Source organism: Watersipora subatra, chromosome 3 (assembly GCF_963576615.1).
Source record: "Watersipora subatra chromosome 3, tzWatSuba1.1, whole genome shotgun sequence".
NCBI lineage: Eukaryota > Metazoa > Bryozoa > Gymnolaemata > Cheilostomatida > Watersiporidae > Watersipora > Watersipora subatra.
In genome coordinates, this window is record NC_088710.1 from 49,390,258 (window position 1) to 49,408,548 (window position 18,291).

Genomic DNA, 18,291 nt, shown 5'->3' on the forward strand with positions numbered 1-18,291 from the left:
AGCAACATACTAGCTTACGCAAATCAGACTGAAGGCAACTGCATTACCTGTAACTGTTTATAAGCAGTTTTTATTAGCCATGCAACATCGGGTATTCATCTAGTGTTTTAATAAAAACAATGCGTTACCGTATTAATATGATGACTGGTTGCACTACAATGGCACAAATCATAAGGACACAGGATTCTCTTTTTTAGAAAATGCTTCAGCTTATATCAGCATATTAGTAGACCAACATAATGTAACCATGAATCTTCATTGTCCACCTCAATGTGTTTAATAACTTTTCAAGTAATCCAATTTTCTCGTTTGTAAGCCAAGGTTTAATCTTGAAATGTAAACTGTAATGTATATATTCTACAAGTAGACCTCATTGATGAACTCCTGTTTCAGCTTTTTAAGCCTCACGATTTCAAATTGTTGAGCACTTAGTTCACAACAATTGTGTTTCCTGGCTGACCCTCCATGATCCTCAGACAAGCTAATGGGACAGATTTAAATTTGAAAAGCTTTGCTTTTTCAAAATATTGCGGCACATTACATAAACTTTGCGGGCAAGGCATAAATATGACGGGTCACCAGTGGTAGAACTTTATATCTGGGACTAAAATTCGTTGAATCATGAAGGAATTCCATCGCACCTATGCATCGAGTATGCATCACACCTTACTATCACTTATAGCCAAATCAATGGAAGTTTTAGTGCTAAAACGGCTGCTAAGGAACATTTTAGATGAATCCTATATAGATATGGTATGAGCATTTAGAGATGAACGTAATGAGAGAAGAAAATATTTTAAATACAATGATAGATGGAATTCTAGAGAATTTAATATCATTTCCTCTACTGTGGATTTCTCTACATTACGATAGAGCAAATTAATAATGAAACCTTTGTAATAGGTTTAATGAAACCTATTATTACCACTCGTTTACAAGTGGCAATAATAACCACTTGTTTCTCTAGTTGGCTAGTAGTAAGCTGCTAATAGTATCAGCAAGCTTTTAATACTGCCAATTAATCGTTACTAGAATAAGAGCTGTGTTCATCCATCTATCGGTCTAAAGTCACTGTCGGATGTTGGAAAAAATATTGCATCATACAAGATTCGAACTAGCAACATTCACCATGGTGCAGCAACACTCCAACACCTGCACCAATTGATCACTTTGTGACATTTTGAAATAATTGTGCAGATTTATATTACACATGATGATCTCTCACGGTGAAATGGACTGCCAGGGTACTAGTGAATATAAAAACTAAAATTGAACCAATTTTCTGTGATCTATTACACCTGAACCACAGGCTATCCCTGAGACTTCATCTGCGTTGGTGTAAATCGGCACATCGCAAAAATTTTTAAACATTAAGCATCTCAGACTGCAAGAGCTAGAACCAAAGGATGCCAAATATTACATCACACAAACTACAGAGAACTTCAGGTAGTAGCAACTGTACAGGCAACTAGTAGGTAACTAATCATGGAGTAGCGTTATGATTCTAGACTCACCTAAAAGAGAGAAAAGAGGAGAAGTCGTACATCTTTGCAGCATGTCACTAGGTTTCTTATCAAGAACTTCAAAACCTAACAATGCCTTGATAGGCTCAAATGACTTCATCATCGATTGCATAGGAGGCCCTTCCTCACATAGCAGATGCTGAAGGTACGCCGCCAAATTTTTTTTTTCCGATGTCGAGCAATATTCCAAAATTTTAGAAATCATCTAAAAAAATCACAACTGCAAATGTTAAAACATTATTTGCAAATGCTGTAGTTCAGTTGTTAGTTCGATGATTTATGATCGGTAGGTTCAAAGTCCGAGTCATACTGTAACAGGGACCATTAGTTGTGTTAAGAATGGCAATCAACCACAACTGCTCCTGTGCCTAATCTCATGAGCAAATAGTCACAATAAATCCTATGCCATCAAGAAGATCAAATGCTGTGGTGACTCCTAACTGGGAAATCTCAATGAATATAGTCATATTAGCTAGCTCAGTGCACCCTCGGGTTACGATGACCCTGTTATACAATTTTTCGCCTTACGATGTAGAAAACGATGATTTTACGCCCTCTCCAAACAAAACATTTTTCGCCATTTAATATCAACAAAAATTTTGCTCAAAATTCAAATTTGGCAGTTGGTGTGCTGAATACATTGGAATAACAAATATGCCGATATGCTATTCGCTGAAACCCCTCCCACAACGAATGAAAGAGATACGATGCTCGATTTCTTTCAGTTCGGCATTATTCATTATTAGTTATTGTGAAAACGAAACTGGAAACAGATGATAAAATTTTAACGATGAAAAAGTTGAAGTTCAGTAAAATAGTTAAAAATACATACTAAAACTTAGCTTTAAGCATGTGTTTAGTAAGCTAAATTCATTTATGTTAAATTTATTGCTTATGTTATACGTCTGGTTCGAAGGTAAGAACTCTCTATCGTACGTACTGCACATAGTACATTGTAATGTTACATTTTATTGCAGAGCATAATCACTAAATACACCAAAGTTATTGTAGGTAACTATAGTTACTAAGGTTAATATACTATTTTGTTATTAATTTTTAATATATACCATGCGTATATAAAATTTTGATGTTTTTACCAGCAGGTGTTTGCATTAGATAATTACTATGGGTTTCTATACCCCTCTATACGACATTTGCGCCTTATGATGCCAACACTGGAACGAACTAAAATTGTATGGCAGGGGTGCACTTTAAAGCAAATGATAAGCAATCAAAAACTTAGGCTATGTTGTTATTGTTAGCTTTCATCTACAGCATCTCATTAGAAGAACTACATGTGACTATTGCAAAGCAACTGCGTAAAATTGCAATGCTGTCAATATTTTTATTCAATTTTTTAACTCATAGCCCATGGCATGACCACCACGATTCCTGCTTAGAACTATTACAGATAGTGAACAGTTTGCATAAAATAAAAGCTTACGAGATGTCATCTAACCAAGCACTGAGTCTGGTAGGGGGAACTGATGCTCCTCATAAAGTCAGGTTCCCTAAGAATTGAACCTGGTACTCTGCATTTGAAAACAAACTGCTAAACCTTTTAGTCAATGATGTAGAATAAAATATAGCCTTCGCTTTGGCAACATTTGGTCTAAAATTCTACAAACTACATAATAAACTTCGATTGAACTTAGCTGACACCCAGCTGTTACCTGACAGCTGTCAGGTGACAGCTGTCAGGTGAACTTAGCTGACACACAGCTGTTACAGGAGTGAATACAGTAATTAAACTGCATGCAATATATTATATTACCACAGAAATCATCTTTAGTCTCCTAACAGAATTGTTAACGTGTTGTTATGTTAGCGTTGTTATGTGATGTTAATGACTTCTCATGTGAAAAAAGAATTATAATAGCAGACTGACTAACGCATATTTAATGTGAAAAAGTAGGACCAGTTCACGCAATGCCGAGCTCAGGTGGACATCTTAGTACTCTTGTTTCTAGTATAAATGTCTATCTGAATAGAAACTGTAGAATCCATCTTCGCATACAATAAGGATAACTGTTCTCAATGAGCACATTCATGCATTTCTGTCATGAAACAATTTGCATTGGAAAATAAAAAAATTCTTAACACCACCAGACTTATCACTTGTATGATATAATTTTTGCTCACAGTCAGAGGTACGACTCTTGTAGCATATCATTGATAGATAAAAATCTAGCATCTATATTCTACTCCTATTATCTAGTATTTATTGCAGCCCACTAGCGCCGACAGGTGAGATAGTAGGTAACATGTTTGGTTTGGTAAGATACATGCTCTTAAAAATTAATCTTGTCTAGAAGTCGGTTAGCCTGCACAATTGGTCATAACCTGTATCAGGTAAACTAAAACTCAAGCGCACTGTTTGTATATTTTGTCTGTTGCAGGTAGCCTATGATTTAGGAACTGTTTAATTTTATGAAACGGACTTCAACAAGGCGCTGGATATGTTCACTAAAGTTGAACTCTGGAATAAATCGGTACGTCTCTCTCATTTTTAATCTTGCAATACACCAGTTCAATTGTTATCTGTTGTTAGTATTACTGTCATGTATTGCTACAGGTATCATATACTAGTTTAACTGTTCTCAGTTGTTAGTATTGCTGTCATGTATTGCTACAGGTATCATATACTAGTTTAACTGTTCTCAGTTGTTAGTATTACTGTCATGTATTGCTACAGGTATCATATACTAGTTTAACTGTTCTCTGTTGTTAGTATTACTGTCATGTATTGCTACAGGTATCATATACTAGTTTAACTGTTCTCAGTTGTTAGTATTGCTGTCATGTATTGCTACAGGTACCATATACTAGTTTAACTGTTCTCAGTTGTTAGTATTGCTGTCATGTGTTGCTACAGGTATCATATACTAGTTTAACTGTTCTCAGTTGTTAGTATTGCTGTCATGTATTGCTACAAGTATCATATACCAGTTCAATTGTTCTCTGTTGTTAATATTACTGTCATGTATTGCTACAGGTATCATATACTAGTTTAACTGTTCTCAGTTGTTAGTAATGCTGTCATGTATTGCTACAGATATCATATACTAGTTTAACTGTTCTCAGTTGTTAGTATTGCTGTCATGTATTGCTACATGTATCATATACTAGTTTAACTGTTCTCTGTTGTTAGTATTGCTGTCATGTGTTGCTACAGGTTTCATATACTAGTTTAACTGTTCTCAGTTGTTAGTATTACTGTCATGTATTGCTACAGGTATCATATACTAGTTTAACTGTTCTCTGTTGTTAGTATTACTGTCATGTGTTGCTACAGGTATCATATACTAGTTTAACTGTTCTCTGTTGTTAGTATTGCTGTCATGTGTTGCTACAGGTATCATATACTAGTTTAACTGTTCTCAGTCAATAGTATTACTGTCATGTATTGCTACAGATATCATATACTAGTTTAACTGTTCTCTGTTGTTAGTATTACTGTCATGTGTTGCTACAGGTATCATATACTAGTTTAACTGTTCTCAGTTGTTAGTATTGCTGTCATGTATTGCTACAGGTATCATATACTAGTTTAACTGTTCTCTGTTGTTAGTATTGCTGTCATGTGTTGCTACAGATATCATATACTAGTTTAACTGTTATCAGTTGTTAGTATTGCTGTCATGTATTGCTACAGGTATCATATACTAGTTTAACTGTTCTCAGTTGTTAGTATTACTGTCATGTGTTGCTACAGGTACCATATACTAGTTTAACTGTTCTCTGATGTTAGTATTACTGTCATGTATTGTTACAGGTATCATCTACTAGTTTATCTGTTCTCAGTTGTTAGTATTGCTGTCATGTATTGCTACAGGTATCATATACTAGTTTAACTGTTCTCAGTTGTTAGTATTACTGTCATGTGTTGCTACAGATATCATATACTAGTTTAACTGTTCTCAGTTGTTAGTATTGCTGTCATGTATTGCTACAGGTATCATATACTAGTTTAACTGTTCTCAGTTGTTAGTATTACTGTCATGTATTGCTACAGGTGTCATATACTAGTTTAACTGTTCTCTGTTGTTAGTATTACTGTCATGTATTGCTACAGGTATCATATACTAGTTTAACTGTTCTCAGTTGTTAGTATTACTGTCATGTGTTGCTACAGATATCATATACTAGTTTAACTGTTCTCAGTTGTTAGTATTGCTGTCATGTATTGCTACAGGTATCATATACTAGTTTAACTGTTCTCAGTTGTTAGTATTGCTGTCATGTGTTGCTACAGGTATCATATACTAGTTTAACTGTTCTCAGTTGTTAATATTACTGTCATGTGTTGCTACAGATATCATATACTAGTTTAACTGTTCTCAGTTGTTAGTATTACTGTCATGTATTGCTACAGGTATCATATACTAGTTTAACTGTTCTCAGTTGTTAGTATTACTGTCATGTATTGCTACAGATATCATATACTAGTTTAACTGTTCTCAGTTGTTAGTATTGCTGTCATGTGTTGCTACAGGTATCATATACTAGTTTAACTGTTCTCAGTTGTTAGTATTGCTGTCATGTATTGCTACAGATATCATATACTAGTTTAACTGTTCTCAGTTGTTAGTATTGCTGTCATGTGTTGCTACAGATATCATATACTAGTTTAACTGTTCTCAGTTGTTAGTATTGCTGTGATGTATTGCTACAGGTATCATATACTAGTTTAACTGTTCTCAGTTGTTAGTATTGCTGTCATGTATTGCTACAGGTATCATATACTAGTTTAACTGTTCTCTGTTGTTAGTATTGCTGTCATGTGTTGCTACAGGTATCATATACTAGTTTAACTGTTCTCAGTTGTTAGTATTGCTGTCATGTATTGCTACAGGTATCATATACTAGTTTAACTGTTCTCTGTTGTTAGTATTACTGTCATGTGTTGCTACAGATATCATATACTAGTTTAACTGTTCTCAGTTGTTAGTATTGCTGTCATGTATTGCTACAGGTATCATATACTAGTTTAACTGTTCTCAGTTGTTAGTATTACTGTCATGTGTTGCTACAGATATCATATACTAGTTTAACTGTTCTCAGTTGTTAGTATTGCTGTCATGTATTGCTACAGGTATCATATACTAGTTTAACTGTTCTCAGTTGTTAGTATTGCTGTCATGTATTGCTACAGGTATCATATACTAGTTTAAATGTTCTCAGTTGTTAGTATTGCTGTCATGTATTGCTACAGGTATCATATACTAGTTTAACTGTTCTCAGTTGTTAGTATTGCTGTCATGTATTGTTACAGGTATCATATACTAGTTTAACTGTTCTCTGTTGTTAGTATTACTGTCATGTATTGCTACAGAGATCATATACTAGTTTAACTGTTCTCAGTTGTTAGTATTACTGTCATGTATTGCTACAGATATCATATACTAGTTTAACTGTTCTCAGTTGTTAGTATTACTGTCATGTATTGCTACAGGTATCATATACTAGTTTAACTGTTCTCAGTTGTTAGTATTGCTGTCATGTATTGCTACAGGTATCATATACTAGTTTAACTGTTCTCAGTTGTTAGTATTACTGTCATGTATTGCTACAGGTATCATATACTAGTTTAACTGTTCTCAGTTGTTAGTATTGCTTTCATGTATTGCTACAGGTTTCATATACTAGTTTAACTGTTCTCAGTTGTTAGTATTGCTGTCATGTATTGCTACATGTATCATATACTAGTTTAACTGTTCTCAGTTGTTAGTATTGCTGTCATGTATTGCTACAGATATCATATACTAGTTTAACTGTTATCAGTTGTTAGTATTGCTGTCATGTATTGCTACAGGTATCATATACTAGTTTAACTGTTCTCTGTTGTTAGTATTGCTGTCATGTGTTGCTACAGATATCATATACTAGTTTAACTGTTATCAGTTGTTAGTATTGCTGTCATGTATTGCTACAGGTATCATATACTAGTTTAACTGTTCTCAGTTGTTAGTATTGCTGTCATGTATTGCTACAGGTATCATATACTAGTTTAACTGTTCTCTGTTGTTAGTATTGCTGTCATGTGTTGCTACAGATATCATATACTAGTTTAACTGTTATCAGTTGTTAGTATTGCTGTCATGTATTGCTACAGGTATCATATACTAGTTTAACTGTTCTCAGTTGTTAGTATTACTGTCATGTGTTGCTACAGGTACCATATACTAGTTTAACTGTTCTCTGATGTTAGTATTACTGTCATGTATTGTTACAGGTATCATCTACTAGTTTATCTGTTCTCAGTTGTTAGTATTACTGTCATGTATTGCTACAGGTATCATATACTAGTTTAACTGTTCTCAGTTGTTAGTATTACTGTCATGTATTGCTACAGATATCATATACTAGTTTAACTGTTCTCAGTTGTTAGTATTGCTGTCATGTGTTGCTACAGGTATCATATACTAGTTTAACTGTTCTCAGTTGTTAGTATTACTGTCATGTATTGCTCCAGATATCATATACTAGTTTAACTGTTCTCAGTTGTTAGTATTACTGTCATGTATTGCCACAGGTATCATATACTAGTTTAACTGTTCTCAGTTGTTAGTATTACTGTCATGTATTGCTACAGGTATCATATACTAGTTTAACTGTTCTCTGTTGTTAGTATTACTGTCATGTATTGCTACAGGTATCATATACTAGTTTAACTGTTCTCTGTTGTTAGTATTGCTGTCATGTATTGCTACATGTATCATATACTAGTTTAACTGTTCTCAGTTGTTAGTATTGCTGTCATGTATTGCTACAGGTTTCATATACTAGTTTAACTGTTCTCAGTTGTTAGTATTGCTGTCATGTATTGCTACATGTATCATATACTAGTTTAACTGTTCTCAGTTGTTAGTATTACTGTCATGTATTGCTACAGAGATCATATATTAGTTTAACTGTTCTCAGTTGTTAGTATTGCTGTCATGTGTTGCTACAGATATCATATACTAGTTTAACTGTTCTCAGTTGTTAGTATTACTGTCATGTATTGCTACAGAGATCATATACTAGTTTAACTGTTATCAGTTGTTAGTATTGCTGTCATGTATTGCTACAGGTATCATATAATTACACAGGTATCATATATTGCTGCAGATGTTAATACAACCATACTCTTTGGTACCAGGTTTTACTAAGATGTATAAACATACAGTTAATCACTTACATTTACCAGGTACTTATGCTTCTCTGTTGATCTTTGTAAATAATAACAATCTCCACGCAACGTGAACAGGATGTGACATAAGCACTCCACTTCCATGAACGATTTGGGTAAACTGCAACAAACAAAGTGGTAAAGCAACAGACAAACATTAGGAATGGTACAATTTTAACCTACTTAGCTATGTTCTAACAGCAGCTCAAGACTTGTATTACAGCAGAGATCCTTCAGATTGATGTCTGAGAATCATTTAGATAAAAAACATCTCAAAGCAGATAAGTGCTCCGAGTACCAGCTAACATGTATTTAGGTTATAAAATATAGCTCATTTGACCTTGCATGTCTAGCCACTATTGAAATCTCTGTATTGACTTAAAATAACTGCATAAATAAATCTGATGTCAGTGATTCTGCTGACAATCTATATTGATTGTAAGGTTCCCCTTTTAACAATGACATAGTTTACTCTATGTAACACCACAAAATTCTATTTTACAGGATGACTGGGCTGCACCATTCAGTGTATGTAGTTACAAAGTGAATGTGTGCAAAGAACTCGGATAAGACCCACTGATGCATACTCTATGGGGAGACCATTAGAATTATTTACTTAAATAAAAAGGTCAAGTCAAGTTTGACTAGAATTCATTATTCCTTGCAGATATCGTGCATGAAGCATGCACGATATTATTCTGCCGACTTTATGTTATATATATTAGACTTCTTTCATGCTGCCGACATGTTCAACTCCTGGTCTTATCAGCATTTAAAAGATTCTCATGACTCTTTTTAGACATGGACCAGAATTTCAGTAAAAATTCACTTCCCCCCCCTCCTCCTCCTCAACATTCACAAGCAGCCAACAGTCTCTCAGCAATCAAATCGAGCCTTGAAATGAAAAGCAAAATCTTTCCTTACTTATCAGGAATGTCATCACGTATTTGAGCTAAAAGAAGAGCGGTCTGGTCGGCAGCGGTTGCAGGTAACTTGCGAGTTTCAAAGTTTTCCGTGAGAATTCCCACAAGGTTCTAGAAAGAAAAGTTATTGCATGTTTCATGCCACATTCCAACATTCTAGTGATTTAAAACAGCAGCAGAGCGAAAAAGTGTGAGCATTGTTAGATGCACTCTATATATATATATAAATCTTAAAGTTTGTCCATCTGTCAATTTGATCTCAAACCTCAGTCAGCAGACCAATGATCTAATCCACTACACTAAGATAGCCAAGCTGGCAATAACTGTTATCACATTCCTTATTTTGGTTAAAATAATCACACTTGAAGCTCTTGGGGTCATTAACTAGCACGGTTGACAGTTACGCGTAACATATCAATTCTTAAGTGTTTTAGTAAAAGCAAACTTACATTTAGTGGCTTACCAGGTAAGTTACTTAAAATCATTGAATAATTATTTTATTACTCATGCAACGCCTGATATTCACCTAGTCTTTACTATAATAAGAGCCGTGTCTGTCTGTATGTCCATTCATCCGTCTAAAGCCACAGTTGCATAAATGTACATCTGCACGTACTAGACATGTACATATGCATGTACTAGACATGGACAGTTAAGCATAGAATTTACAACACGTATAGCAGATAGATGAGTAATAGCCCTACTTTTCCATGGCTAAAGAGACCAGAGTTTACCGCTTTTTTCAAAGATCCGTTATCTGATTCTTTATTGCCATTTTTAAAAAAAATTTTTTTTAAATACATGTACATGTATTTTTAAAAAAAAACATGTTTCGTAAAGAATACCATGTTTTTAGAGGAATACTATATTTTTAAGGAATAATTTGTTTTTAGGAATGACACATAAGGCTTTCTTGCCTAATTTTATGTGTTGCCAACTCTTGTCACTGTCAGTAATGGTAACCTAAACAAGGCTCTCAAATTTGCACGCAATTTCAATTTTTCTAAAAAAGTTGACGCTGAGATATGTTTCAAAAAGTCGCTAAAATAAGCTCAGACATGAAGTGAGGTAAGTCAATAGCAGGCAAGTAATTTACTATTGATGCATTAGATCTAATAAAATTTGAATAGTTTTGCGAGATGTGCTATCTACCAAGTTGGCTCTATTGTAAATAGCTCAAAATATGTTTGACTTGGTCAGTACTTACAGCTGAATAAATTAGCTCACTGAAAAACTGCCTTCGCCTGTACATTAATAGCAAATATGTGACCGTTGATTTTTCTTGGCACTGCAAGTTTTAAAAAATTATCATGTTGGTTGTGTATTAACTTAACATGGAAGGAGGTAGAGTGAAATGTGTGAAAGATTAATGATATCTAAAAATACTCACTATACAACTAATGACAAAGGTTATAAAGATTTGTAGTGTAACATCCTTGCGAAGCCTCCCATGAAACCCCGGTATGATGCATTAGTTCCCAAAATAGATAGAGAACTGCGCTCATCCTAGTAAAATGGGATAAGTTTTCTAAAATTAATTTTACTCATACGTTTATGTAAATATCGATACCAACAAGTAGGCGTAGTTGAACTTAAAGAGTGAGGTCAATCAGCCCCAACCAAATCAAGACGATCACAAACAAGTGATTAAAAATTAGCTATTCTTGGAAGTCATCTGTTTAAAACCTGTAAAAAGACATGCTACACTTTCATGAATACTAATTTTGAACAGACAATTTTTAGATAACCTTGTTGAAAAAATGAGTGATTTTAATATAAGTACATAGCGTGCAGTTGTTTCCAGTCAATGTTTTGCAAACATCACCTTTCTGTTGATAAAACATGGTACATGCGTTTGAACAAAACTGCGCAAAAATATTATTCAAATACCAATTTTGAACTCTTTGAGCCTTGCAAGCTGGTATTCTGGCATTGTGTAGGGTGTGTCAGAAACTCTAATGACCGGAATACTGGTATCCACATGGCTCTGTTTACAATTGCTGTTGCTAAGTAACGGCGTCAACAAATCAAATTAATTCTTGCACAAGGTATTAGACCTTAAATTTTACTTCCAATTTTTACCGTTTCCAAATATCATTATTTGCTTCTTTCGTTATAATAACAATTTCCCTGAGATTGGGAATAGAACACATTCTATACATCCTGACTAAAGCAAGACAGTTGTTCACGAAATTCACCAGCTACATTTATCAAACATGAATAAGCGTAACTTGACAGGATGAGAGTATATTAGATAATTATATTCAAATGATAAAACTGGCAGTTTACAGTATTTCTAGAACATTAGACTAAAATATTATTCCATGATCAAGAATAGATGTGTAGAAAGCATCGTAGGTTTCGCATTTATTAAATAAAGATCGGCAGATAAAAACACCCAATCTCCATTACCTATACATTACATACACCAGGATTGACACATGTGTAGCTACTACCTAAAGTTCCAGATAGAGAAAAGATAGCCATGCATGAAATTGATAATAAAAACATAAGATACAATAAAAACACATTACCTCCAAGTCCTTTTGCACTATGCATGTGTGGTAAGCATTGACAACGTTTTCATCATATCGCTTGCTATGAACTACTGCCTGGCATGACTTGAGGTAGCCAGAGAGCGTCTTGAGTGGGATGCCATCCTTACACGATACCTGTAGCAACACATGAAAGCAATACTAACAACTGAGAACAGTTAAACTAGTATATGATACCTGTAGCAACACATGACAGTAATACTAACAACTGAGAACAGTTAAACTAGCATATGAAACCTGTAGCAATACATGACAGTAATACTAACAACTGAGAACAGTTAAACTAGTATATGATACCTGTAGCAATACATGACAGTAATACTAACAACTAAGAACAGTTAAACTAGTATATAATACCTATAGCAACACATGACAGCAATACTAACAACTGAGAACAGTTAAATTAGTAAATGATACCTGTAGCAATACATGTCAGCAATACTAACAACTGAAAACAGTTAAACTAGTATATGATACCTGTAGCAATACATGACAGTAATACTAACAACTGAGAACAGTTAAACTAGTATATAATACCTATAGCAACACATGACAGCAATACTAACAACTGAGAACAGTTAAATTAGTAAATGATACCTGTAGCAATACATGTCAGCAATACTAACAACTGAAAACAGTTAAACTAGTATATGATACCTGTAGCAACACATGACAGCAATACTAACAACTGAGAACAGTTAAACTAGTATATGATATCTGTAGCAATACATGACAGTAATACTAACAACTGAGAACAGTTAAACTAGCATATGATACCTGTAGCAACACATGACAGTAATACTAACAACTGAGAACAGTTAAACTAGTATATGATATCTGTAGCAATACATGACAGCAATACTAACAACTGAGAACAGTTAAACTAGTATATGATACCTGTAGCAACACATGACAGTAATACTAACAACTGAGAACAGTTAAACTAGTATATGATACCTGTAGCAATACATGACAGTAATACTAACAACTGAGAACAGTTAAAAACTAGTATATGGTACCTGTAGCAACGCATGACAGTAATACTAACAACTGAGAACAGTTAAACTAGTATATGATACCTGTAGCAACACATGACAGTAATACTAACAACTGAGAACAGTTAAACTAGTATATGATACCTGTAGCAACACATGACAGTAATACTAACAACTGAGAACAGTTAAACTAGTATATGGTACCTGTAGCAATACATGACAGTAATACTAACAACTGATAACAGTTAAACTAGTATATGATACCTGTAGCAACACATGACAGCAATACTAACAACTGAGAACAGTTAAATTAGTAAATGATACCTGTAGCAATACATGACAGCAATACTAACAACAGAGAACAGTTAAACTAATATATGACACCTGTAGCAACACATGACAGCAATACTAACAACTGAGAACAGTTAAATTAGTAAATGATACCTGTAGCAACACATGACAGCAATACTAACAACTGAGAACAGTTAAATTAGTAAATGATACCTGTAGCAATACATGACAGCAATACTAACAACAGAGAAGAGTTAAACTAATATATGACACCTGTAGCAACACATGACAGTAATACTAACAACTGAGAACAGTTAAACTAGTATATGATACCTGTAGCAACACATGACAGTAATACTAACAACTGAGAACAGTTAAACTAGTATATGGTACCTGTAGCAATACATGACAGTAATACTAACAACTGAGAACAGTTAAACTAGTATATGACACCTGTAGCAATACATGACAGTAATACTAACAACTGAGAACAGTTAAACTAGCATATGAAACCTGTAGCAATACATGACAGTAATACTAACAACTGAGAACAGTTAAACTAGTATATGATACCTGTAGCAATACATGACAGTAATACTAACAACTAAGAACAGTTAAACTAGTATATAATACCTATAGCAACACATGACAGCAATACTAACAACTGAGAACAGTTAAATTAGTAAATGATACCTGTAGCAATACATGTCAGCAATACTAACAACTGAGAACAGTTAAACTAGTATATGATACCTGTAGCAACACATGACAGTAATACTAACAACTGAGAACAGTTAAACTAGCATATGAAACCTGTAGCAATACATGACAGTAATACTAACAACTGAGAACAGTTAAACTAGTATATGATACCTGTAGCAATACATGACAGTAATACTAACAACTAAGAACAGTTAAACTAGTATATAATACCTATAGCAACACATGACAGCAATACTAACAACTGAGAACAGTTAAATTAGTAAATGATACCTGTAGCAATACATGTCAGCAATACTAACAACTGAAAACAGTTAAACTAGTATATGATACCTGTAGCAACACATGACAGCAATACTAACAACTGAGAACAGTTAAACTAGTATATGATATCTGTAGCAATACATGACAGTAATACTAACAACTGAGAACAGTTAAACTAGCATATGATACCTGTAGCAACACATGACAGTAATACTAACAACTGAGAACAGTTAAACTAGTATATGATATCTGTAGCAATACATGACAGCAATACTAACAACTGAGAACAGTTAAACTAGTATATGATACCTGTAGCAACACATGACAGTAATACTAACAACTGAGAACAGTTAAACTAGTATATGATACCTGTAGCAATACATGACAGTAATACTAACAACTGAGAACAGTTAAAAACTAGTATATGGTACCTGTAGCAACGCATGACAGTAATACTAACAACTGAGAACAGTTAAACTAGTATATGATACCTGTAGCAACACATGACAGTAATACTAACAACTGAGAACAGTTAAACTAGTATATGATACCTGTAGCAACACATGACAGTAATACTAACAACTGAGAACAGTTAAACTAGTATATGGTACCTGTAGCAATACATGACAGTAATACTAACAACTGATAACAGTTAAACTAGTATATGATACCTGTAGCAACACATGACAGCAATACTAACAACTGAGAACAGTTAAATTAGTAAATGATACCTGTAGCAATACATGACAGCAATACTAACAACAGAGAACAGTTAAACTAATATATGACACCTGTAGCAACACATGACAGCAATACTAACAACTGAGAACAGTTAAATTAGTAAATGATACCTGTAGCAACACATGACAGCAATACTAACAACTGAGAACAGTTAAATTAGTAAATGATACCTGTAGCAATACATGACAGCAATACTAACAACAGAGAAGAGTTAAACTAATATATGACACCTGTAGCAACACATGACAGTAATACTAACAACTGAGAACAGTTAAACTAGTATATGATACCTGTAGCAACACATGACAGTAATACTAACAACTGAGAACAGTTAAACTAGTATATGGTACCTGTAGCAATACATGACAGTAATACTAACAACTGAGAACAGTTAAACTAGTATATGACACCTGTAGCAATACATGACAGTAATACTAACAACTGAGAACAGTTAAACTAGTATATGACACCTGTAGCAATACATGACAGTAATACTAACAACTGAGAACAGTTAAACTAGTATATGATATCTGTAGCAATACATGACAGCAATACTAACAACTGAGAACAGTTAAACTAGTATATGATATCTGTAGCAACACATGACAGTAATACTAACAACTGAGAACAGTTAAACTAGTATATGATACCTGTAGCAACACATGACAGTAATACTAACAACTGAGAACAGTTAAACTAGTATATGGTACCTGTAGCAATACATGACAGTAATACTAACAACTGAGAACAGTTAAACTAGTATATGACACCTGTAGCAATACATGACAGTAATACTAACAACTGAGAACAGTTAAACTAGTATATGACACCTGTAGCAATACATGACAGCAATACTAACAACTGAGAACAGTTAAACTAGTATATGATATCTGTAGCAACACATGACAGTAATACTAACAACAGAGAACAGTTAAACTAGTATATGAAACCTGTAGCAATACATGACAGTAATACTAACAACTGAGAACAGTTAAACTAGTATATGACACCTGTAGCAATACATGACAGTAATACTAACAACTGAGAACAGTTAAACTAGTATATGACACCTGTAGCAATACATGACAGTAATACTAACAACTGAGAACAGTTAAACTAGTATATGATATCTGTAGCAACACATGACAGTAATACTAACAACTGAGAACAGTTAAACTAGTATATGATACCTGTAGCAACACATGACAGCAATACTAACAACTGAGAACAGTTAAACTAGTATATGATATCTGTAGCAACACATGACAGTAATACTAACAACTGAGAACAGTTAAACTAGTATATGATATCTGTAGCAATACATGACAGTAATACTAACAACTGAGAACAGTTAAACTAGTATATGATACCTGTAGCAACACATGACAGCAATACTAACAACTGAGAACAGTTAAACTAGTATATGATATCTGTAGCAACACATGACAGTAATACTAACAACTGAGAACAGTTAAACTAGTATATGACACCTGTAGCAATACATGACAGTAATACTAACAACTGAGAACAGTTAAACTAGTATATGATATCTGTAGCAACACATGACAGTAATACTAACAACTGAGAACAGTTAAACTAGTATATGATACCTGTAGCAACACATGACAGCAATACTAACAACTGAGAACAGTTAAACTAGTATATGATATCTGTAGCAATACATGACAGTAATACTAACAACTGAGAACAGTTAAACTAGTATATGATACCTGTAGCAACACATGACAGTAATACTAACAACTGAGAACAGTTAAACTAGTATATGATATCTGTAGCAACACATGACAGTAATACTAACAACTGAGAACAGTTAAACTAGTATATGATATCTGTAGCAATACATGACAGTAATACTAACAACTGAGAACAGTTAAACTAGTATATGATATCTGTAGCAATACATGACAGCAATACTAACAACTGAGAACAGTTAAACTAGTATATGATACCTGTAGCAACACATGACAGTAATACTAACAACTGAGAACAGTTAAACTAGTATATGATACCTGTAGCAATACATGACAGTAATACTAACAACTGAGAACAGTTAAAAACTAGTATATGGTACCTGTAGCAACGCATGACAGTAATACTAACAACTGAGAACAGTTAAACTAGTATATGATACCTGTAGCAATACATGACAGCAATACTAACAACTGAGAACAGTTAAACTAGTATATGACACCTGTAGCAATACATGACAGCAATACTAACAACTGAGAACAATCAAACTGGTATATTGGAAGTGTAGAAATGAGAGACATACCGATTTATTCCAGAGTTCAACCTTAGTGAACATATCCAGCGCCTTGTAGAAGTCCGTTTCATAAAAATAGACAGTTCCTAAATCATAGGCTACCTGCAACAGACAAAATATACAAACAGTGCGCTTGAATGGTAGTTTACCTGATACAGGTTATGACCATTTGTGCAGGCTAACCGACTTCTAGACAAGATTAATTTTCATGAGAAAGCATCCTACCAACCCAAACATGTTACCTACCATCCATCCTACCTACCATCTCACCTATCGGCGCTAGCGGGCTGCAACAAATACTAGCTAATAGGACAGCTAGAATATAGATGCTAGCTTTTATCTATCAATGATGTGCTATCGTGTGCTATCAAAGAGTCACACATCTGGCATATGACTGTGAGCAGAATTTCTTTCATTTCTAATGCAACTTTTTTTCCCATTAAATATGCATTAGTGAATCCACTCTTATAATTTTCGCTTCACATGAGAAGTGATTAACATCACATAACATCATTTTTATAATACTAAAGATTATTAATTATATAACATTAAATTAAAGATCATTACATAAGCTTTAGTGAATCCGCTCTTCCGACTCTTCCTTCACGCGAGAATTTGTTCACAATGTTCTGATAAACAACAAATGATACAATAGAATGGAATGCAGTGAAGTGGTGCAAGTAGTAGAGTGTCTGACTACTGAACTACTCGACGTGAGATCAACACCCAAATAGTGTAGCCTTTTATGAAGCGCTTTAATTACTGCCAATATTATTCTTTCAGTGTGACCGATTCAAGTACGATTACAAAATGATCAGAGT

At 33.9% G+C, this 18,291-nt stretch overlaps 1 protein-coding gene across 1 annotated transcript in view; it reads right to left on the reverse strand.

Annotated features, from left to right (window-relative positions):
• Window positions 1-18,291, reverse strand: part of LOC137391095 (integrator complex subunit 8-like) — a 41,796-nt gene that overhangs the window by 17,817 nt on the left and 5,688 nt on the right. Inside the window, exons 7-11 of the mRNA XM_068077451.1 lie at window positions 17,480-17,572; window positions 12,155-12,292; window positions 9,622-9,731; window positions 8,707-8,818; window positions 1,515-1,728 (exon numbers count right to left, since the gene is read on the reverse strand). Of these exons, the coding sequence (XP_067933552.1) occupies window positions 1,515-1,728; window positions 8,707-8,818; window positions 9,622-9,731; window positions 12,155-12,292; window positions 17,480-17,572 (667 nt within the window). The remainder of the gene's footprint in view (window positions 1-1,514; window positions 1,729-8,706; window positions 8,819-9,621; window positions 9,732-12,154; window positions 12,293-17,479; window positions 17,573-18,291) is intronic.